This window comes from Pempheris klunzingeri, chromosome 12 (assembly GCF_042242105.1).
Source record: "Pempheris klunzingeri isolate RE-2024b chromosome 12, fPemKlu1.hap1, whole genome shotgun sequence".
NCBI classification, from domain to species: domain Eukaryota; kingdom Metazoa; phylum Chordata; class Actinopteri; order Acropomatiformes; family Pempheridae; genus Pempheris; species Pempheris klunzingeri.
Window position 1 is genome coordinate 3,343,600 of NC_092023.1, and position 25,383 is coordinate 3,368,982.

The 25,383-nt window shown below is 40.9% G+C and overlaps 1 protein-coding gene across 1 annotated transcript; it reads left to right on the plus strand.

The window, feature by feature from the left end:
• Positions 1–923: 923 nt before the first annotated feature.
• On the plus strand, positions 924–24,543 carry col21a1 (collagen, type XXI, alpha 1). The gene is made up of 29 exons (XM_070840812.1): positions 924–1,158; positions 5,887–6,014; positions 6,203–6,763; positions 6,899–7,064; positions 7,141–7,369; positions 8,375–8,548; positions 10,075–10,152; positions 11,246–11,329; positions 12,375–12,437; positions 12,877–12,930; positions 13,012–13,065; positions 13,166–13,219; positions 16,804–16,857; positions 16,950–17,003; positions 17,081–17,134; positions 17,519–17,572; positions 19,132–19,176; positions 19,255–19,308; positions 19,413–19,466; positions 20,389–20,442; positions 20,644–20,715; positions 21,263–21,298; positions 21,694–21,738; positions 22,433–22,465; positions 22,556–22,702; positions 22,805–22,859; positions 22,949–23,140; positions 23,215–23,292; positions 23,427–24,543. The coding sequence occupies exons 2-29, from the start codon at positions 5,918–5,920 to the stop codon at positions 23,612–23,614; spliced, it is 2,883 nt and encodes a 960-aa protein (XP_070696913.1). The 5' UTR covers positions 924–1,158; positions 5,887–5,917; the 3' UTR covers positions 23,615–24,543.
• Positions 24,544–25,383: the final 840 nt, after the last annotated feature.

Consider the following 25,383-nt stretch of genomic DNA (forward strand, 5'->3'; position numbering starts at 1 on the left):
AGCGCAGCACAGTTTGATGATTTATGTTGGCTCAGTGCATGAGAAGGACGAAGGGGAAGCGGTGGTTTAAGACGATGTTATGACATTAACAGTAAAGATGCGTTAGAAATACAAAAGTAAAAGTTCTTGTTATGGAGATGTATTTATAATTTCTGATGCATTAGCATGTAAGGAGCATTTCTCAGTATTCTACATACTTTCACAAGGCCTGATTTTACAAGATGATCATATGTATTGTATGTAAAATCTAATTATTATTAGATAATTAGTGCTATGGCTGCCTGATAAATGAAGAAGAAAGTGGCACAATATTTGAAACAAGTACCTCACAATCATATTTAAATGCAGCACTTGGTACGAAGCCTTTAGAGACCTTGAGAGTCTGCAAACACTGGGGCTATTATTAGTTGATGCAGAGCAGGCTGCCGCTGAGCACAAACATGATAGAACTTGTTAAGAGTGGATCAAACTGAGATCAGCCTGCGCTGCAGATAGCAGATTCAGTTCTTCATTTATAACGACTTCCAGCTGTTTGTGCAGGCAAAGCGCTGCAGTAGCTTTTCACACCTTGTTCATTGCTGACTTGTAGAACATAATCTGCTGGGTGATGAGGTGGAATTTCAAAAGTGAGTAGTCTTAACGCATCGCTGGGCTCTTCCCGTCCAGCTGAAGGTACCGTGAAGGGTACAGTACGTGGGTCTCTGTTTACTGAAACTTGTTGGCTGATCCGCCGCTTGTCCCACATCCAGAAAACTCCATGTTCTCTGGTTGTGCCCCTAGCAACCCACACACGATCCAAAGCCTCAACACTTGGAAGGAGGCTGTGCTCATTACTATTATTTTCCTTTTGGACTGTCAGAGATGGGCTGTCTGCTTCACTATTTCATGCTCTCCTTATCTGCTTCTCTTTCCACCCATGGTAATTGAGGGTGGCTGCAGGCCAGTAAAAGTCCGGAGTGAGGTGGGGTGGGGTGGGGGGAGAAGGACAGAAACAGAGGAGAGAGAGCTGCTGGAAAGGGCAGGCTTTCATTCAGCAGAGAAACATGTGCACTTCTCCCCAATTCAGTTTCTGTTAACCCGGGGCTGTGAACAGTATTGATCACTGGCTCTCAATGAGAGGATTAACGGGAATTCACTCAAGGGCTTGGACACTTACCGGTAACTTTTTGTTCACTTGCAACTTGTTGTATTTCTGAATTTTAGAAACTCTGTCTTGTTCTGGGTGTGTTTTTATGCATGAAGAGGCCACTGTCATATTTCTTTTACCAGTAGAGAGCTAAATTCAGAGTGCTGGTCTCTATGGAGGCTGTTTTTGATCATTAAAGTAAAGCTGCTGGGCTGATTTCACTGTGTTTGATTAATTTTTCAGTGTGTTGTGACACTGTAACACTGGTTTAGCACTGTGTCAACGTTAACTGCAGTGTCCTAGAGTCTGTGCTCACACAGTTACATATTGAAGACATTAAGCTCAGTTATCAGTCCCTTGTTTGTGCTACTGTCATGCAAAGAATGAATGGAATCATTTTTCCTGGCCATTTTCACTTCTCGTAAAAGGATTTTCTCTCATATTTCTTGAATCTGTGCAGCAATACTGCACAGAGCACCTCTGCACCGCATGTATTGTATTCATACCGTTTAACAAATGTGAAAGTGAATCACAATAAGCTTTGTGACTAGAGTAGAAAATATATATAGGAAGCACCTGAAAGAGGACGTGGTGGTCTCCTACCGAGCGAATGTTTTACAAGACATTATTTAACTGTTGGGATTAGTTGTGCAGATTTCTACAGAGAACTGATCGGGCTTAGCTTTCCCTTGTTGCTTGAAGAATTTGGCAGCAATAAATTCCCCTGATCTTGGCAACTGTTCATGCTGAACAGCAGTTATTGTTTCTGGAATGAAACAACTTCCTTTTGCCAAATTTACAGCAGATAACTATAACTGCAACGGATCAAGTGTTGCTACAGCCTGCAGTTGCATGAGATAAACTACAGGTACAAAAATAAAATAACCTGTTTTTTTCTTTCTGAGCTCAGTGAGTCAAAAAATTATAAACTTGAACCAAAGTATAACACGTTACTCACAATATCTCTGGTCTGATACTGTGGTTAAAGTCTGTTTAATGACTCAGTGTCGCCCACCCTGAACAAGTGAAATGTTCTCTTGAAATGTGAGAAATCATTTGTTCAGCAGCTTCCTGAACAACATATCCAGATGGACCTAAACTTCTACTGAAAGTCTCACATACATTTTATTAAGTTTGCAAAGTGGTGCGACAAACATCAGGCTCCGTGCAGAATTAATGTCATGTGGTAGTTTTAGTCGCAGCTAGAACATCTTCAAGCTTTTTAAGTTTGTTAAATATTTATACAAACACAATCGACCAAAACCCGGAGCAGCAAAGTGTCTGAACCCCGGTAACATCGCAGATCGACACAAGTGCACCTGTTAATTCTGCTGCAGTATGCATGCATTCCAGCTCCGAGCGTTATAGCATGGCACGCGTAATGTTGCGTTTTTATTCCTGGATGAAGGTTGCTTCCCTTCATCATGACTACATGTGTTTGGTCACAGTCCACGGCCGGAATTTCACTGTCTGATGGTGTAAATGAATTCCATGTGGCTCGAGCAGAGGTGTAGAAACACTCAGTTTGGGGAAAGTCAGTCGAGGGGAAAGTCATCCTGACTGGACGCTGCCAATGAAGGGGTTTTCCAACAGCCTCCTCCAGCTCTCTAGTGGGGAAAAATTCTGAAGAAACAGCTTGCACAACTATGGCAGCTTGACGCCTCCTTCAACTGTGTTGCTTCAGCGCTGAGTTTACATGGTGGAAAAATGCAGTCATGTTAAAGAGTGTGACCTCTCGTTGGCTGCACCGGAATAAAAGGACTTGGTAGGCCAAGGGTTGTATCCTAGAGACTGTTTCGTTGAAATTCACGCGTCAAGATAAGAACCAGCCATGAATAAGGTGTATGATCAGTTCCTTCCTATCAAATTCCTTCCATAAGTCCTGCTTCACATACTCTGTGCGGCATATCTGGTCTCCATTCACAACTGCTTCCTTTTAGGAAGTCAGCAGTTTCTTTCTTTCACATGTTGGAAACTACAGTAAAAAAAGATTATTTGAGACAATATGTGATAAAATGTCTGCTGTCTGCTCACATGCAACTCTCTAGCTGATTATCACCTGATGTAAATACAACTCTTTTCATTATTCCACCTGGCTCTTAACATCCCATCTTTAATTCCATGAGCATGAACATAACCATCATTGTGCTCCACTGTAATGCTACATGTTGTTTGCACCACATGCAATGACATTAGTGTTCACTGATAGAAACTTGCAAAATACAGTCCATAGCACGTATGTAACATGCCATGATGTTGTATTTGACAGTAATCGATGTTAAAGTGTGTGTTGCACTTGCCTTGACAATGTTTCCTTAAAATCTGAGTTTAATGGGAGCAGATTTGGTCATTTGTTCAAAAGAACTGGCCCTCTTGTGGTCTAAAAGTCTAAAGCCATGACATTTAGTTCAATGCTAATGTAAGCATGCTAACATGCAAATAATATTACATACATGATGATGTTTGGCTTTTATACCATGTTCACCATCTTAGTTTGGCTCTATTAGCATGCTAACATTTGCATTAAATCGTGCAATCATAAGCATAACACACAAAGCACAGCGGAGTCTGATGGGAAAGTTGTTAGTTTGGCAGCAATTTGGTCATAAACCAACATACAAGATGAATTTCACCTCAGTTTTCCATAACTGTAATTAAGTTTTAGCTGCTAAATAATAAAAAAAAGCATTGAAGGAATAATTTTGCTAATTGACAAATGACTTTTGCGTCATTTGTTGTTAGCTGAACTTGCTGTTAGGATGCTAGATGGACATATCTGGTAGATGTGGTGTCGAGCAGGGAGCCTCTGGGCTGGGCATGGTGAAATCATTACAGATTGAGTCAATCTGTCAGGCAACAAATGGTTGTAGGGTAAAACATCAGCACAAAGGAGGATGTTTTAGAAGAGTTGGCATAGTGCGTGAATTAAAAAAAAATCTAGAGGAGCTGGAGGGAGCAGAAAGTTTGGACATCAACCAACAGCGATAAATCATATGTTCAAACTGTTTAGCTAACATCCTCCCAATATGTCAGTTTCCCATATGTTCAGACTTGCCAATGTTTTGAAACATTTTGTGTTTTGAGTGTAAAATAATCTTGACACACTTGGTGACAGAATTATTTTAAGTGCTTTACCAGCACAAGACAGTAACGGGTTAAAATTACTTAATCTGCTGATGGGAAGGACGGTTGTACAACTGGTTTTATCCAAGAGGGAGGAAAAGTGTAGGAGTGAAGCTTTTCTGGGCAGACATATTGTATTTGGGCCCAGGGTGGGCAGAGATTGGCAAATGGCAGCAGATTTGAGGAAACAGCTGATAATCCCACAGGAAACAGTGAGCAGTGGTTTAAGGGCAGCTGTGGTCAGAGGTTCAGTGAATTGTTTGTTTAGTAAAGCTGACAGTGCCATGTGAGGATGTGGTCGATGAGGCTTGAAAGGAAAATGCTTAGGTGTACCGAGGCTGCGGAGGCTGTGCAGCGTGGTTGGAAAGATGGAGTGTGGATAGAGTGTAGAGGATGGATGCAGAGATCAGAGTCTAATTTAGTGGTACAAGCAGTGGGAGGTAGGAAGTGAATAAGAAAAAGCAAACATGGGCAAATGGGATTAGCACTGGATAGCCCCAGAGACTTTTAGTAATGCCATTCATATTCAGAGCAGGTGGCTGATCAGGAGTGCTACCTCCTTACTGGTCCTCCCCGTAGGATGTGCTGTGACTTTCAGTGGCTTTTTACTGTTTTGGTTCGTTCCTGACAAAAGCGACTGCACACTTCCTGTCCAGCACCAAACAGACAGACACTGTTAGTGACTAGCTGGTAAACATAGTGGAACATTTAACAGCTTAAGAAGTAAAAAACACTTTTATCTGGAGCTGGTAGGGACCAAAAACAGAGCTAAAAAGAGAGTATACATTCACTAGGTGGACAGTGACACCACTCCAAATGAATATTGTTGTTGCACTGCCCCCAAGTGGCCAAAAAATACCTCAAATCTGCCCTCTATTTTCTTCTAACTTTGACTTAATTAGTTTAATTACCACAAACAATGAATAGACTTTCTTGTGTGTCATGTCCTCAGTTGTCCAATGCATTCAGTATTCTTTGCACCAAGTCCCATTGTATGTGTGCACACTGCGCACAGCTGAATTTTGACATGTCCAATTCACACTGTAAAACAAAAAGTAACAGCGCTGTATAATTTATATGGCTTAGTTTTAAAAACCTCAACCAGAATATGAACCGTTGAGTCGTTACACCTAACCCAAAAAACAAATAGCATCAAAATGAATGAAGAAAATGTCTGAAATGAACCACGACAATTGCTTTCAGTGTGAATTTATGCATGGAGTTCCTGCTGTCATGCTTGTGTCATACACTTTTTACACAGAGCTTAACATTAAGACAACATGACCTCAATGCAAAACTGCTGCTAATTTGCATGTGTATACAATGCTTGAATCATTTATTGTTTGAATTATGAAAATTACATTTTACATTCTTTACAGAGCCTTGCAACATTACTTAGGTGTGGGTTTGCAGTTAGTGGGATGGTTTTGTGTTTTAAGCTTTTGGCCTTAAATCCAATGAATAGATGACGGGCCAAAGCAAATGGCGACCAAATATCTCAATAATGGAAAAACAATAGTCTGAGGCATTAATTTCTGTCAAGGCAAGGATAACACAAGGAGCAGATGTCACAAATGCTTGCATTGTCCTTTTCTTTTTCCCTGCAATACAAAGCATGTTTTTCCCTTTCCCTGTAGGTGCACAATTGGAACTTGGTACTGCTGCATAATGGGTTACAAAGCGACATCCATGCATTGTGTCTTAAGATGCCTGTGCTTCATGCTTCTCCATTTGTTTAGTGCAGCTCAAGATGAAGACATGAGAAGTAAGAGTGCTTCTGTCTTCATTTTCTCACTCTTTGTTATGCTTGTTCATAAATTAAAAACTGGAAAAGGTGATTTTGTGTACTGTAAATGCATTCTATTTAATGTACTCCACCAAACTAGATGTGATTTATCTGTTACTGACACCATCTTTTTACACTGGTAATTATTTATTTCTTGTCTCCTTCAGGTTGTAGGACCGCACCATGTGATTTGGTCTTTATTCTAGACGGCTCGTGGAGTGTTGAAGATGTCAACTTTGAGATAGTAAAGCGATGGCTTGTCAACATAACAACAAGCTTCAACATTGGAGAGAAGTTTACGCAGGTTGGAGTCGTCCAGTACAGCGATGACCCTGTTTTAGAGATACCTCTGGGGAAGTTCTACTCCACCAAAGACCTCATCAAAGCGATGGAGTCCATTGAGTACATGGGGGGGAACACAAGGACAGGGGCAGCCATTAAGTTTGCCACAGACAAACTGTTTGGCCTTTCTGAGCGCGGCCCACAGGGCGTCTCCAGAATCGCTGTTGTCCTCACAGATGGGAAGTCTCAAGATGAGGTTCTGAAAGCAGCAGAGGCAGCAAGGAAAAAAGGAGTCATTCTGTTTGCAATCGGCGTTGGGTCAGAGACAGAGGCGGCCGAGCTGAAGGACATTGCAAACAAGCCATTTTCGACTTACGTCTTCTCTGTTGAGGACTACAAAGCTATTTCCAGGATCATACAGGTCATACGACAGAAACTGTGTGAAGGTGAGTAACCGCTGATCGATGTCTGGAGCAAAAAGGGTTCTTCTGCTCAATTATTATGAGGTCAACTGTTATTTCATGATGGTATCAGTGTTTTCTTTATGTCTGTCTATTTTCCTCTTTGTTTGTCCGGCACAGAGACTGTTTGTCCAGCAAGAATTCCTGTAGATTCCCGCGATGAGAAGGGTTTTGATATCCTGCTTCATTTAAATTTGGCTAAAAAAGCAAGGAAGACACAAGGGGCTTATTATGGCAGTAGGGCCTATGAAGTGACATCTCGCCTTGACCTGAGTGAAGCTACACGGTAATCATCTTTTACTCTTTCTTGACCGTCACCAGTATATTCACAAGTTGACTGACTTTTATTTTTGGCCGTCCAGGAACCTTTTTCCTGATGGGCTGCCTCCATCATATGTATTTGTGGCCACGCTGAGGTATAAAGGATCGGTGGCTATAGAGGAGTGGGACGTGTGGAGAATCCAGACGCGTGATGGGAGACCTCAGATGGCGGTGACTCTGAATGGACTGGACAGCACCGTCAAGTTCACTACGACCAGTGAAGCACCAAGTGGAACTCAAACAGTCACATTTTCACAACAGACGACAAGGGTAAAGTAACCCTCTGCATTATTTCTATGAACTCCCCTTAACAAGACAAACTGAGAGCCTGGAGCTTCAAAGATGTGGGTAAGAGTAGGGACACGTGAAATTAATAGGATCTAGTATTTTCAGAGCTTGACAAATGCTAGAAACTAAAAGCTGTGATATCTCCTCTGCTTTATTTTTGATATTCTTATTTTAATGCTCCCCCTGAGAGTCCCCCAACTTTATGAAAGTGCTTTGCTAAATTGCTGGACTTCACCTTTACAAGTCTGATTGATGCATTTACACCATAAGGCCTCAGTATGAATGCTTGTAACTGAACATACTGCATCATACAGGTGATAAATGTAAAGTACACTTTAAATCCAGGATTTATTTTCTTTTAACCACACAAAACAGTTGTTATGTAATAAATCGACTACAATCCTCCTATTGTCACATCGGTACAGCTTGTATAAGCCTGTAGAGCTTCAGAAATCTGTTTTGTCTCTACAAAAGTAGGACTGATCAGATCATGTCCCTGCCCTTGAAGAAGAAGCACAAAGAAACTCCTTTAGATAGACAAAGGAAGATTTTAATTGACACCTGCAGTACGGTTACATAACAAGTTGTTAGTCTAGGAAACAGAAGACGTATCGATCTGACTGATTATCTCTCTGAGCTTCCATCATTGGATCATAAGAGTCTCAGTCTGGACACTGGATGCTGTGTAACCCACATTATTATTACCTAACAAGGTTTTATAGATTGTGTGGTAGTTACGTTTTATTACTATATTCTTTTATCCTCATCCTGTTCCTAAAATACCGCAATATTTGAATAAACGCTTCATAACTTTAACTAATTTGTAGGTTTTATCACATCAAACTGTCAGGAGTTCTTCCTGCTTCCTGCTCTGAACAATTGCAGCAATGTACAGACACCAAGACTATTTCAGTGTCTTTATCATCACTCTGCCAGCATGTGCCATTACATTAATCACTATTTTCTACTACTTGTCTATGACAAAAGAAGCTGTTCGATGAGGAATGGCACCAGTTGCGGTTGCTGGTAACTGAAGAGGACGTTACTCTTTACGTTGATGACCTGGAAATTGAAACCCTTCCCCTGGAGCCCCCTGTCGGCATTTTCATAAATGGAAAAACCCAAGTTGGAAAATATGTCAGGAAGGAAACGACAGTGCCAGTAAGTTTATTATGATCAACAAGCCTGTTTTCATAAAATACATGCTGTTTGGTTCCCAGATCCAGCAATACGTCAACATGACTACAGAAAGAGGGAGCTGTTTGTTTAATGGTTGGTTGAACGAACTCAGTACTGATGTATGTTTTAAACAGCATCACACGGCACTGCACAGTTTATTGCTGCCTCCTGCGAGACATGTTTAACTCCGTGGACAATAAATCCTTGGCAAAAATTAGCTTTTGTCCACCAGGCCTTATTAATCTTTGTTTTATTTGTCTCAGTTGGCACATTTTGTGCCAAAAATGCTGTATTTGTAATAAATCATAATTGTGCTGTGTGGTAATTTGCTCTGCAGAAAGCTATATAGTGTCCACTCTTTTTAATATTGATGCAAATACATGCCTGCAAGCATAATATAACATTATAATGTAATAATAACATTATGGAAAAGAAGAATAACTGCGCTCTGCACAATGCATCCTTTTATTCTAATTGTCAATATGATGCAACACCTTTAATTATGAAACAACAGCACAACTTGACCAGCTAAAAAACACATGTAAGCAATTATGCAGGTTTGGCATCGCTGCATTTGTGGCCATGATGGTGGTCAATGGAATAAAATACATGTAAAATAAATTACAATCAAATAATGCAGCCATTTTTCAAACTAGAGTCCTTAGTACAGCTAGTTGTGTGTGGTTATAATATACATAAATATTACATACCATATGACAGAATAGGAGAGGCTCTGTGCAGAAAAACTCTTGTTTAAGATGAAAGAACATAATTCATTCACACATGCCAGCCGGTATGTTGACACGTCAGTGCAGCTGTGGATACGAACATGAAACACAGCTCGGCAGTGGATGTTGTTGTTGTGTGTGCTGGTCCAAGGATCATATAGTTTTAAGTGAACCAAGTGAATGTACTTGTGTAAGTATCGTTTTCTGGATAATTGGAAACAGATTTTTGTCAGTGAACTGTTGAAAGAATGGAGAACAATGCAATTTTAAATAAGATCACATTAGCATGAACCGTCAGACCAGAACAGACGTTCTTATCATGCTTAAACCCAAATAAAAGCCACCACTTGCATTAAGAAAAAGGAAACGTTGTTGTTTTGGATTGATCTGTGCTTCCAATCGTACCAACGTTATCACGAGGCTGGAAATACTGTAAATCACACGTGAGGATCATCTTTCTGCTCACGTGGTAGCTGAAGTGAAACAGTCTATGCGACACTCTGGAGCCATTTTACCACCAACATCAACAAAATACCAAAGAGAACTGCAGAACACTTCCAAACACTGAGGGAGGTCTGGAAACATGTAGCTGCTCAGTGCCCACTGAGGGCACTTATCTTTCCAGCTATATTCATTAGCAGCAAAGCTCTGATAAAACTGAACTCAATGCACAATTGCCTCTACAGTACAGTTTGTTTGTTTTGTTGGCTCATTTGGACTCTCCAACAGCGGAGGTTGTGTTTTTCACAACATGTTCTTCTTTCTTTAAATTTTGTTTAGTTTGAAATCCAGAAACTTCGCATTTACTGTGACCCTGAGCAGAACAACCGGGAGACTGCGTGTGAAATACCTGGAGTTGTAAGTACAAGAACACGCTTGGCTCTGCACTTGTTGTTCGCTCCAAAAGCAACAAAGCTAACTCCTTCTCACCTCCTTCTCACCTTGTCCGACCACATCTGTTTCAGCTCTGCAACGCACCGTACAGTTTCATCACCGGCTCACTCCTCTCCTTGCACTGCAAGGCATAAAATTCATTCTTCATATTTCATCAGTACAGTGTGCTGTGTAGTGAAAGTATAAACTCAGCATATTCATTCGAAGTCACATCTGTTTATGCGTAAAACATTTTCCTGGAGGAGGACGCATGGCTCAGCTTCAAACCTTTTAATTTCAACTTTTTATTTTCAAACATTTCAAAACTTTTTTTTTTTCATTGTCTGCTGGCTTTAGAATTTGTTGTAACCACAAGGCCAGCTCCAAATTATTATCTTCAGTGTGAGACTGCTGGATGAAAATATCAAAAGAGACAAAATGAGAGGCATGAAATTACACATGCTTGCCAAATACCCCCCCACACGTGCTTTTCAATGGTTTATTTGCAATGAAATCCCAGAGTTCAGTTATTAATTTCTTTTTAAGTGCAAAGTTTCACTGCATTTGATGTAAAAATAAAGATGGCTTACAGTGCACAGTAGTAACACAGAGGTTCATTATGAACACAGCAGTAAAGAGATGAAAATGGTAAACCTATTTTTAAAAAATGTTGAACGTATTAATTAATCAGAAAACACACACACACACACAGTTTATAAACTTTGACAATTAATAATTTTGAGAAAGTCCAGTAAATGGAGAAACGTTCAAGGTGACATCTTCATCTGTTTGTTTTGTCCATCCACCATTAAAAATCACTCATAGTGAAGAAACAACCATGGAGGAGTAAGGAAACCAACGAATATTTACATTTGTGAAGTGGTTACCTGATAATTGTGGCATTTTCCTTAAAAAAAAACCGACTGAAAATAGTCGAACTGTTAAAACTGTTTCAGATAATTCTACTGACTACTTGATTAATCAGCTAGGAGCTACAGCTCTAATATGCATAACATCTGTATGTGTGTATCTCTGGTCTTGTCTATTGTCTACTGGAGCCTAATTTTGTTCATTACAGTGCTCCAACAGTCCTGATTACACTGAACCAACTCAAGAACCGTGTGTTTGTCCTCCTGGACCCCCTGGACTTCCAGGAATAAAGGTCAGTTACAGTGTTTGTCTTGTGTCACGTTGTTGTTTTATATACTCTACAAACCGCCACAAGCAAGTAGATCCTGCAGGAGCGAAATGCAAAACTGCTACTTAACTTAAACCTGTGGTATACTAATAAGAGCAAATAACTTAATCTTTATCCACGGTGGTCTGTGTGTAAGCTCAGGAATGACAAAGACCCTAAATGGCTCTTTCTTGCAGCGCAGCCTTGTGGAAATGTGCGCTGGTAATGGTGCTCTCTGTGTTGGATAATTGTGATGTGCACATGAGGTTGCATTTTACCAATAGGTCAAATCCAACTACAGTCATTACAGCCCGTAAACACAGATTTCCTTTGCACCACAAACGATGTGGTTTTTAGCACTTTTATCTCTTAAATACACATTTTCATTTAACAAATCATGGAGCACCAAATAGCCTCTTTCCTCCAGTATGCAAATTGTAGCTTGTCGTTGTGAGAAAGGTTAATCTTGTGAGAGCCTGTTGTACTGTACTGTTTGCTTAAAGCAAACCAGACCTCTGCCTGAGATAAACACTGGTTAGGATGGAAAATTACCAAAATAGGGAATAAAACCTACATGTTTGCCTTTATTGATCACAGGGTATCAACCAAATAATAGCTGCCCGAGTCATAAAAGCCTTTACACGAGGACCTCAGAGAGCTATCACCTTAGCAACCAAACTCTTTGTTAGTTAAACACACGTGGATTGAGGCATGTTTGTGTTTATAGAATCGCTGCTGTACTTTTACTACATTATACTAATAGATCCAAAAGGCTGGGACCATTGCTGGTTAGCAGATGTTCCTTATAACCCCACATGGTGCTCCAGAGCATCTCACAGGAGATGAACAAGCTTACTCAGCATGTTTTATAGATGAATTAGATCAACACTCTACGCCTGAGAGGGCACATTGTTACCAGAGACGTTTTAAATGGATTAACTTATGCATGCTTTGCGGGTGCATGATCATCAAAGATGTACAAACGACTTGTTTCAGTTATACATGATTGAATTACCTCGTTCCTCTTTAGGGAGAACAAGGACACACTGGCAAGCCCGGTCAGTCTGGACCTACTGGTGCTGATGGTAAGCCTGTGAGTACTACATAGTTCAATATACAAACATACAGAACATAACCGCCAACAGCACTGTAACAGCAGCATCTGAGAAAATGCAAGAAGCCAAATGAGTGAACGTGTCCGTGACATCGGGACAGTTTCTGTTTGTAACGCTGTGTGGGCAGGACTGCTTCAGAATGTCAAAACAGCCGTAAATATGCTTATTTACTTACTTTTTTCATGGGTAAATAAAAAAAAAAAAACATCTCTGACTGTGTCACTTGTGGCCGCATGGTGGTGATTTTGTGCGATGCAAACCAAACGTGAACCACATGTTCTACAGCATGATCAAAAACTCAGAGAAAGTGGCCACCCCACAGCCGAGAACCACTTAGAGAGCATGCACACAGCTGAGGGGATTCATATGTTTGACCAAATGTGTGTATCTGCTTTGTTTCTTTTCTTTTATTTTAAGGGTATCCCTGGCACTAGAGGAAGTCCAGGGCTGCCAGGTCCACCAGGAGTAGAGGTGAGGAGCATATCACATTAAACTGAATTCAGCATTAACAACAGAACAATTAAAGATGGCTTCCTTTGCTACTTCTAACAGGGTCAACGTGGGCCGGTTGGATACAAAGGCGAGCAAGGGAGGCCGGGTGTTCTGGTAGGAAGGTCAAAAAGCACATTCGTGGCACAATCTGTGTTTTTATTGTGCTGCAACACTAATTTGTGAGCAATATGGTTATTCAAGTCTGTTCTTTCAGGGCGAGAGGGGTGTGCCAGGTTTACCAGGACCGCCAGGACAACTAGGAGAGAAGGTGGTGATGTTGATTATTCTGATATGGTGTCTGCATTTCTGCTCAGTAATATAGTCTCTAGATGTGGTTCAATTTTACTTATCTAAAATGTAATGCAAGCATGCAAAGTCAGCGACAAGAGCTGAGATAAGAGGATTTCCATAGAAAAAGTACAAAACACACATTGAATTGTCAAGGTAAATCTTCGTTTTATGAGAGCAAATGTAGGATTAACAGGAAATCCCTGCTAAACACATCAACTTGAACTGTTTGAACATTGTTGCATCAATCACTCTAGAAACCATATGTTATGGATATAAAGCCGGATCTCCTAGGAGAGTAGAAAATACAGCTCCCACAGTATACTGTGGGACACGAGTACTTTTCAGAGGGCGCATGAAGGCCATCAGAGACTTTTTAAATGTGTTCATATTTCCTGACTTTTGTTCTGCCCTTTCCTTAGAAAGGTCAAGACTGACTTTGCTATTTTTAGGGAGCCAGGGGTCTGTCTTGTTCCTCTTGTTGCTGAGACATGTGAAGTAAGGAAAAGCATAGCAACAAAAAGAAAACCCCATAATATTTCAGTGCCCGCCCCTCTAAGACACAGATGACAACCCAGACCGAATCAGGTGACAATGTCAAGATGTTAGCAAATACACTTTGTACAGGTGGAGTCCACAGTGAGTGGTTTGGCTGGATAACTGCTTCTCCCACTGTTCGGTCAGACAGAATAGAAAACATGGATGCAGTTGATGCTGCGTGTTACGAGCAGCTGTTATCACAGTCTTTTCAACCAGAGTCAGAGAAGACTGGAGCAGAAGCCCGACAGCCATACAGCTTTATCCAGCTTTTATTGGTCTGATCACTTTGATCTTCATCTGAACTTCTTACTTTGAGGTACAGTGAGGTAATGCATCCTCTCTAGATTGCCTCACCTCTGTCCTATCTTCCCACCTTGTAATCAGGGTGACTGCAGGGGGCCAGTTGGCCGAGGTGGAGAACAATTCAAGCAGTTAATGTCATTTTGAAACCGTCTCGGCTGTCTTCAGACACATGTCTGCACCTGGAGCGAATCCTCCTGTACCATCTGTCCCATTATCATGGCTTCACTTACATGTCCAGGATGTATCATATTAAGTTTTTACTGGAGTTTGGACAATCCTCTTAACTTTCTAACCATACAAAAACACAAAGACAGAGAACACAATGAGGGAGTGCCCTGCGAAAGATCCTGGTCCCATTCCCAGTTATACACGAAGCATGACAGGATCATGGCTTTCACTGGTCCATCAAACTACTCTTTTAAAATCCTATAATTAGACATCTAATTAGTGTAATGGTCTGAGGCATCATGAATGATGAGATGACAGCTAGGTGCAGTGCCAGTGATTTTCCATCCGTTCTTACATGGCAAAGCAAGACCGCTGCCAAATACAGTACGTTCAACAAATAGGTTAAGCATTCATATGGTAGATGAAGTATATTTTCTCACACCACACGTCAAACGTGGTCAATTTAAATTCAGAATGCCTTCAATAAAATTATTTGTATGAGACAGTTTCTTTCTGACAAGATCAGTACGGTTTCTGGACATTAAGTCATATCCTTGGAACTCATATTGAGGAAAGACTTCTACATTAATGCATGACATAAAGTTATATACACAAACACGTGTGACTCAGAAAGACTGATCGGTCACACACATCGCAGTCACATTAAACCACCACGGCTAACAGGATCAACAAGATGACTGCGCCTCTGCAGTCACAGCTGTGTTTTGAGCTAAATGCTAACGTGCTCACAATGGCAATGCTTACACATGTTGTTGTTAAGCAGGTCTACCATCTTAGTTTTAGCATGTTAGCAGGTTAACAGTTGCTAAAGAGCGCTAAACACGAACACAAGTTGAGGATGACGAGTTAGTTTCCAGGTTTTTGGTCATAAACCAAAGTACTGCACAGATTAAAATGTTGACCTGATCAATGCTGTGGATCAATACAGTTATTACAATTCATCCTGAGGTGAAAGTAAATTAATCAACATCATCATTCATACAGATGTGCTGCTACATGCTGCTACCATGGCTAAAAACATGTAAAGCATGAAACAGTAGAGCTCTAGTGCCTTTGGCTCCTCCACAATTCAATCTCTAGCCATTTGGCATTCAACTTTAAATTATTCTTCATAGTGGCCAAGTGAAAACGTTTCAAAATGTCTGTCTGAGTAACTAAAATTCCCTCATGTCTGGGTCAAGAGATGTTTGCACTCCAGGAAAGCTGAAGATCCCACAGAACAATGACTGAGGACCAAGAGGTCAGCAGGGAGCCACTTGAGTTTCTCTTAAAGTTGGAGGGAATCCTCATCCTGCAGAGTATAAGACTTTCTTTTAATATAAGCACATTTGCATCTACCTTTCCAAATTGCTCCCATATTGTACGACCACCCAAGGGTGTAGTCTCATTTTCCTGGCACAGGATCTAGAGAACGGAAACATGAGATGTCTGCTAAATTAAGTCAGAGGTACATAATTCAAGGACACGAGAGGAAGAAAGACTGTTAGACGCATTGCCAAAAGTTGGCTTAGTTTGTGTATTCACAGTCTGTGGTACTTGTTCATAACCACAGTCATTCATCACCTTTGAAGGAACATTTTATCGTTAATTATGTGCTCAACCAGTCTGTGCTGTTGATCTCTGACTTTCATTAGCACTGTAACGACATTGACGGCATTAATGTGACAGAAATCTGTCTGAGGAGTGAACATGTTGGCCAGTGAGAGCTCCTCATCTACTTTACACAAGTCATTCCTGCACATACCAGTCATTGCTTACAATACCTAAACTATGTTGACCATGTTTTAAGCTCACACAGATACACACAGAAACATTCAGCTCAAACTGAAAGATAGAAACTGTCTACACCTTTACTGAAATGTATATTTATATAGAAAATATTTTCGCAAAATGAGGCCACAATAAAAATGTTGTCACCTACAAAAGTCCCTGAGCCAACCATAAATAAATACATTATTTGGTTTCACGCTGTACACTAATATGCTCCCTTCTGAAATAATTAGATTTTTGAATGATTTAGTGCAAATCTGAGAAAACAAATGATGCAACACCCTGTCTGGTTTCAAATGCTGTTTTTATATCCTGAAAATGTGAAAAAGCAGTGACGCATCATTCCCCCCATTGGCACCGTTCAACAGTTACTTAACCAACATCTAGTTTTAGGTCAACCAGTGCAATTCTAAAATTGCCAGAATGATGCAGTGAAACAAGTTCCTCCCTCAAGTCTCAGTCCAAATATTTGCTAATTTCATTTTCTATCCCAGAAAACAAGACTGATGTCAAACACTGACTGCATATTTGTGACCAGGCCAACTTAACAATCAGTCTATGAAGTGTCTCCTGTTCCAGACTGTGTAACTTCTGCCTCCTGATCAGACTGATGAAGAGCTGTTTAAATGTTTTGCTCGCTAGAAATGAGTGGCAGATTCATCACTGTCTGAGAAGTTTAGATAAGCTGGCCAGCTTTGACCACAGAAGGTAGGAAACAGTGTTAGATCACATCTGATTATCATTTTGAATCTCTTTTTTCAGGGCTCAATGGGATCTCCAGGAATTGCAGGGTTACCGGGAAAAGCTGGTCAAGTGGTAAGGGTGCAGAAAATCCTAATTAACAGCTCAGTCACTGAATATGATACGAGAAATGTAACAGTTTTAACTGAATGTCAAACTATTTCCAGGGAGAAAAAGGAAGTGTGGGACCTTCTGGGCCACCAGGTTACCCAGGAGAACCTGTATGTATAAAACAAGTCAGAATCAAAGCCAGAGCTCACATTATAATCATGCGTTAAGTCCCTTTCTCTGATTTCAGGGCCTACCTGGGAGAGACGGACAGGATGGACTAACAGGACAAGCCGGTCAAAAGGTCTGTTTGCTGTGACAGTGCAGAGCAGTATGTCACAAAGCTCGTTCAGAGATTAGCAGAATAATAGAAGGCATGAGGTCGGCCAAGCGTGCACATTCTTAACAGACTTTACTGTTCCCAAAAGTTGTGTTGTTGATGTTTGGCAACCATGGAAATGCAGTCCCACAGCGCCGGTGTCCCCCCTGTCTTTTTCCAAACCCCATTTGACAACTTCTGTAAACACTTAAGACGTTCTTCATGGTTAAGATAGATGCCTGTTTAATACATTCATCATGACACAGCAAAACATATGCAGCAATGCTGTGCAGGATGTGTCGAGTTAATGGCTCATCACCAGGAATTTAGATTCATGTATTCATGCTTTTGTTTTCCCCGTGTGTTAAGGGAGAAGCTGGGAGCAGCGGTATTCCTGGTGTTGATGGAAGGGAAGGCCATCCTGTGAGTTGTAAACACATTACTCATTGTACATGCTTGGTATTTTGCAGACTGTTTGAGCTAATGCTAACTTTATTTGGACAATATTGTCATATTGTGTTAAGATTGAACTCTTCAGCAATGCATTTTGAAGCAAGAAAAGGTCAACTTTACGTTACAGTCTGCATATTTATTCTCAGACAAATTCTATTAAAATAAATTCTGTAGCTGACATGAAATAATGCTGTAAGTAACAGGAGAGTAAAACAGTACAAGACCTGATTTTATGGATCACACAGATTTGCATGCATAATATTTTTTTCATGTAGTAAGGCTGCAACGTATTAACATTCTGTCAGCAGAACAGAGAGTACCCCTGACAGCTAGTAAATTAGGGGTATTTCCCCTGTAGTTCATCCCAGGATAACCCTGTTATGTAACGAGCAGGCTCAGTGAGAGTAACTCATTGAGGGAATGCTGTGGCGCTCTGGCAAATCTGTTTTAGGAAGAAAGTGTTTCAACTGGGCAGCCACCACTGATCATGATTATAAGTGTTGTCCAAAAGTTTGTGATGGGTCTACAAAAGATGAGTCAGTTGCTCCCAAGGCTGGAAGCCATTTTTCCCCACCAGAACAAAAGAGTTTGCTGTGTATCCAAAGAGACAGCAGTTGTACTGTACATCCTCAAGCTGAAACACGATGAAGTTGGCTCTGCAGTAATGGCCCCGAGACAAAGAGTTTTTCACCTATAGGTTGAGTGTGCGGGTGTCTGGGTGGCTCTTTCTACATTTCTGTCTCCCTGCCTGCTTGTCTAATCTATTCACTGTGTGCATAAGTTACTCAAACTTCAGTCTGAGGCAACCACTAAGCTTCTGCAAGCATTTATCTACAAAAAAGAAAAAAACTAAACCGAACAACTGAACAGGCGTTCCAGGGTAGTTTTTCTGCATGTTTTGAACCACATAAACGTTCAGAGTATTAACTCTGTTATTTCGACATTTGTATTTGCTTTCATTCTTTTTTCTCCAAGTCCAATTTAAACCGCAACTACTTTTTACATTTATGAGCAAATAAAACATGTTTGCAAAGTTCAATTGCAGGACATACGACTCATCTAAAGATGGTGTAGTTTGACACAGAGATCAAACCTTAGCGCTGTATTGCTGCGCAGAACAAGGTCGTGTCAGTAAGTAAGGAAATGAAATGAAATATTCTTTTTTGAAATGATTATATCGTGTTTACAACTTGCCAACCATAACTAAGGAGGATTAACATTTCTTGGTGCACTATGTCAGTTCAGTCGCTTGGTTTTATTGAGTAATTGGAAACAATTATTACTGACACAATGACGTGAGTATTTTACTGTGAAAGGATGTAAACTGGAACCTGTTTCTAGTATCATATGAAATCATGGTTTTATTAAAAATATTATTACACATTGTCTTGCAGTAGATAATGCTGCTGCATATGAGACATTACTCAGGGCTGGATTAATAGACAAGCAGAAACATTGCAATGTCAAGAGCTGTATTTTTTTAATTATATTGATCTACAATACAATAAAACCTGTTTCCTTGCTCCCAGGGTATGCCTGGTTTGCCAGGAATTGCAGGCCTGAACGGACAAAAGGTGAGCAAGTTCCTAATGTAACTGATGGTTTGGCATCATTTCTATGATCTTGTTTGACTGACATGATTCTCCTCTAAGGGGGAAGTTGGTTTGCCAGGACCCAGGGGCCTCAAAGGACTGCCTGGACTGCCTGTAAGTTGACAGCTGTTGGACTATTTGAGTAAAGGTGCAGTGCGCACCGAAGCGTTCATACTGAATCTGAAGAGTTACCAAAAACAATTTCTTCACTCCTGTAGGGTGAGATGGGATTACCTGGTGCACCTGGTTTAAAAGGACCAATTGGACCCAAGGTAATCATTTATGCCGGTTTAAAATTCCCCTTGAGCTTCTCCAAACAGCTGTATTGTTGGTGATGCAAAGCAACGATTGAGCCAGCAGAAATAATGACCTACCAACAAAAAGATTTAATACAGTCTTTAAAATGGATAAATGATGACTAAACACAATGTGAGTTTATCCCTCTCTGCATCCCTGAGCTCAAAGTGTGACCCAGAAAAGTCAATACAGCACACAAGCTGGCATTAGCAATCATCAAGCTGCAGGCCAAGTCATGTCATGTTTTCAGTCGATTCCAAGCTCAGTTAAACTGCAACTACAGTGGATCAGCGTGATGTGATGTTGTATGACTTTACAAACGCGTTATCGTGCAGCCTACACAAAAGACATAGCAACACACAGTGTCATCAGTTGGGTTCATGTTAAATCTTTGAAGCTTTCTAACCATGGAGCAGATTAAATGCGTAGAAAGCTGTTTTGTTTGGTCACTGTTTTTCTAAAATACACTTGAGCACAAGTAACGATCTCTTGGCCACACCGGCCGTGCTAAATTAGGCGATGATCCGGCTCTACTGCTTTCGTCAGTGGAATTTTAGTGGAAATGTAAGCAGTCTGGGTTTGTCTGGTCTGGACGCTCTGTCTCCTAATCACATTTCATTAGCTGATCGGCCTTTAACAAGCCAATGTGTATTGGTAAATGGCACACAAGTGAAAACCTAGTTTATGGACAGGCAGGCAATACTTTGATTTTATGGCTGAGCTTCAGGCTGCAATTACTGAGGTTTGTTCAACTGGAAAAGAAAGCATACGACTAGACACAATTAAACGGCAAGCTGCAAAACCTCATGAAAGTATGCTGCAGTCCAGTCAATGATACGTTGTGGTTTGAATGTTGTGTTTCCTGTAGCATAAGACATATTTTATTTCTTAATCAAGGGGAATATGGGCGAAAACGGAAGTCCAGGTATACAAGGAACACCGGGGCCTCTGGTATGTTTCCATTTAAATAATCTAATATGAGCCAGGTGACTTTACTCCTAATGTAAAATACTGTAATAATGCATTGAATTAATAAAGCTGCGAGTGAGTAAACATTTATTCACAATGTAACAAAGTTTTCACAGTTTTATGTCCAACATTATATAATTTAAGTGTGTTTAATAACTGGTGTTACGTTGAATACTATTAAAGGGGAGTGCAGGGGAACCAGGAAGAGCCGGTCAGCCGGGGCACCCGGGCATGCCAGGCCTGAAGGGCAGCAAGGTACCTCCACTGTAATGTTTCTATGCCAGTGTTGTAACACTGCCTTGTATTGTAAGACAGATTTATTTGTCTATTTGAATTGTTTGTGTTTTTTTTTAATGATGCGACAATATAAATGTTCCCCTTTTGGCCAGTTCTCTCTTGGGAGGAGATTTTAATCTCAATGAGATTTTTACCTGGTTAAATAAAGGATTTATATATTCATACATTAATCCAGCCTGCTCAAACATAAACTGTATGTTAATTGTTGTGTATTTATAAGTGTTAGTTTGCCAAATATTACAGTTGATGGTTCAACTTCCATCCGAACCAGGTTTTAGAGAACTGTTGTAGCTTTTCTCAGCGATTTTGTTATCACACGTCATTGTTGGATGTTTGTACAAAAGTGGTTTAAATACGGCAGATGTGAAAAGTTCTCACTGTGATATAAAGAATAAGGACATATTGTGGCAATATATTTTTTGTGTAAATCATTCGCGATGTGTGTTTGTTTTCCTGTGACAAAATGTACCATTAAATTATAACTTATGTCTTTATTTTTAATCAGGGACAAAGAGGAAATTCAGGTGAAAGAGGAGAGCCGGTAAGACAAAATGACACTGCCATCAGTTCTTACAAGCAGATTATTCTCTGATCGTGACCTCTGTCATACTAATCTAAAATAGTAACTCTGACTTCTAACATGGTTTTCTCCATTACACTCAGCTGGATCAAATTTATGTCATGAAAATAAAATGCACTCTGGGATGCAACGAGGAAGCGGCATCATAGTTATGTAATCGAACCTAATGGGTGTTAATGTGTTGCATTTAAAACACTTTAACACCCATAAAAACGGCCACAAATACGCACCAGTCATCATGTTTTGACCTGCAGTTCTATCAACAATGCCACACGCTGCACACACAGTAAAGACCAGTGTTTGGAACGCTGACTTCATATGATTTTGTCGCATTAAGTTAGTGATTTTCTCACCAGGGAATGAAAGGTGAACAAGGAGAGCACGGTCGACCAGGAGGACATGTGAGTTTCTTTTCATCAGCTTTGTTCTATGACGAAGACTTTAGACAAACCGACACAAAAATGCAGGATGAAATCACTAAGATGTTGTTATCAGATAGTTTGGATCTTTTGAAACTGTTTTCTTTTAATGGTCTGCAAATTAAGCTAAACCTGGACAATATATTCAATATGCAATTTATTGATTATGTCCTGTAAAAGTGGCCACGTGAAGGATGTTTTTAATGTGGATGTCGCCACCATGTGGCCATTTAGTCAGCATTTCACTCATAACTCCTTAGCAACAACATGACTTTTCCTCTGAATCCATATCTTATTCATCCATATGAGTCATTTGCACTTTCACAAACAATGAATTTTTACTTTTTTAATCATTTTGCAAAACATTTATTATTCCACCACTCCTCATCCAGTCTTTACCATTTAAAATACATATTTGTGTGACCTATTATAAGCAAGGACTTAAAATAAATTACCATAATTCCTGAATACCTGCAAGTGCAACTACAACTGAAATTTGATGTCAGTGATGCTATTTAGCCCACAGATGGCGCTACAACACTTTCATACCCAGTCAGTGGTCACGAGTTGGACTTACTTCAAGTTTTCATTTTGAGGATTGTGAAGCCTCATCAGAGAGAAGTGGTTTTGTGAATGCTTTCCAGTTTTTTATGATTTATGATTTATTCATTACCAGGGGCCCAGTGGTCCGACGGGACTAAAGGGAGAGGTATGTTCACCTGAGCACATGAATCACCAAACCTCCGTCCAGCCTGAGCTGTTATGTGTGTTCCTAACACTGAGGTGGTATTTTTGCCAGAAAGGGACAGCAGGGGATCCAGGGCAGAGAGGTCAGGAAGGTCAAGTGGGACGGCCTGGACAGTCGGGTCCGTCAGGCCCAACCGGCCCCCGAGGGCTGCACGGGGACATGGGTCCACCTGGCCCACCTGGACCTGAAGGAAGATCTGTATGTGAAGCTACATATTGTGCTAGCAACATCACTGTTCATCATTTCACTATGACGTTATATCTGCTGTCGACTAACACAACGGAGTGGATTGTATTCCAGGCAAGTGACATGTCTGACAATCACATCCGGCAGATCTGCAGAGAGATTCTTCAGTGTGAGTAGAATTACACACTGTTGGCTGATGACGTGTTTCTGTGCGTGTCATTCACTCATCTGGAATCTTTTCCTTGTCAATCATCCTAGCTGAGATGCCGTTACTGCTGCTGAGCAACCAGCAGAGTAGCTGTACCAGATGTCAAAGCCGACCTGGATCTCCTGGTCCTCCAGGTCCAGCTGGGCTCCAGGGACTCAGGGGTCCTCCTGGATTTCCTGGCTCCGGGGGACAGCCAGGCCGCCCCGGTCAGCCGGGACACCCTGGTATTAACGGGCTGAAAGGTAAAACTAGCTCCAGCATCACCTGCATGTTAGTAAAGCTGTTTTGCAGGATTCAAGCACACCTGTCTTTGTAGGGGAACCAGGCATCACAGGTGAGAAGGGGAGTCCTGGTCGAACCACCATTGGAGACCAAGGGCCACCTGGGCCTCCAGGTAAATAATGTGACTAATTATTCAGTTTCACTAATTATTCACCTTGTTTACAGAGAGCTGTGAGACATTTAATGCCACCTTTTACTGCTGTGTCCACTGAATTGGTCATGGCTTAGTATTTTTTATCTCCACAGGTCCAATGGGTCCCCTGGGGTACAGTAAGCCAGGTCCCCCAGGTAAGCCCGGTGCCCCCGGCCTAAATGGAGCAGAGGGTAAAAGTGGTAATCCTGGCATCCCTGGTCAGCCTGGGGTGTGTGATCCATCCATGTGCTATGGTAGCATGATGAGGCGGGATCCTTACAGCAAAGGGCCAAACTATTGACGTGATGCAGCGTCACAGCAGGCACCAGTCTAGAGCTGATGTGGAGCAAACAGCCATTCTCAGGAAGATCTCATCTTTACAGTTTCTCTCTGTCGTGGAAAACGGACCTCTTCTAACGCCCTTCGTGGGATCTCAGACCGCCAACAGAACTAGATCCCATCACATTCTCTTCGTTGGTATTTTGTATTATCATTCACATGTCTTCGAACAAGCATTGAGGTTTTAATGGTGTTAAGAGAATTAAAAATTGGCTCCATTTACTTCTACTCATCTGAACACCTTGAACTCATCTCCTGTGTGTGTGTGTGTGTGTGTGTGTGTGTGTGTGTGTGTGTGTGTGTGTGTGTGTGTGGATCTCTCTCTCTGGCCAGTGTGGCTGGTGCATTTTCCCATATTGCCCCCTGGTGTTGCTTCATCGCATGTCGCTCTCTAAATTTTCACTGCACATTGGTTGGGTGCTATTTGTTCCGTTAAAAATCCTATAAACTCCATGTTCAGTGAATTATTTCACCATAAAGTTTATCTGAAATTGGCACATTTCTGCACAAGACTGTGAGTTTGATTTCCTGTAGCTGATTGTGAGCTGCTGTAAGCCGGTGTTCCTTAAGCATCAGTTTGACTGTTGAGCACTTCACTCTTTATGAAAACTATTTGCCACAGCAAATATTTTGTATCACCCAAGATAAACGAACAATACCCATTCTTTCTCACGTCATTTTATTCCAATTAAGGAAGTAAAATATTTATAGTTTTGTCATCTATGAACATGCTGACACGTAAGTTTGAAATTTGGTGCCATTCATGTTCCTGAGGCTTACCTTTCATTACTGTAGCAGGTATTTTATTGTTATTTATAAAAGTGTCATAACTGTGTATTTCAGCAGTGACATGTCTTAAACAGCTTTTGTAATGTTATTATTTTGTGTTAAGGTGACGTTTGTATGAATCTTTCTTTTTTTTTTTTTTTTACTAGAATTAAAATATCTTAAAGATTTGTGAACGTAGTTTGTTCCGTGCTTCGTGGGGTTTGATTTTCAGGTTTATTTCAGGGCTCCATCACATCGTCGATCTCATCGTTCCCCTGGAAACTGTCCGATGCTTTGGGTGTGGTGTGTGCGGAGATCGCTGGCATGTTTTTTTTTTTTTACAGCAGCATCAGAAAGGATGGAGGAGTGATAGTCATGGAACAACATGGCCGTGGAAGAGATCATCACCTGGGCGTCCCTCTAAGGACGCAGCGCTTGGAAACTTGGCCATAAAAGTTCCTGTATGCTGTGTGTGTGTGTGTGTGTGTGTGTGTGTGTGTGTGTGTGTGTGTGTGTGTGTGTGTGTGTGAGAAACAGCCATCGACTGTTGCAGCTTCGTACACTAGATGGCACTCTGTGGTAACATAGTCCAGGAATAACTTTACCTTTTTCATGCTGGACAGCAGCCACCCATCACATGGAAACCTCTGACTATTCCTGTTTTTAATTATCCAAGCAAACTGACTTCAACGTAATGTTTACTTAATGCTCCTCTGAGAGAGGAGCTTTCTGTATTAAGGGACTTTTCTTTAAATTAACTTTTCTAAACTCAAGAATCCAGCTTTTTTTTTTACAGTCATGGAGGAGGAAATCATTGTAGACTACAGAGATCTGCTGCAGCAGGTCTGTGGCTCTAAATACTGAATTTGCAGTATCCTTATCAGTCTTCGTGTTATCTTTATATCCCCCCTGATCTGTTCCTATAGAGGCATTATGATTGTACTGTGGCATCTCTGTCCCTGC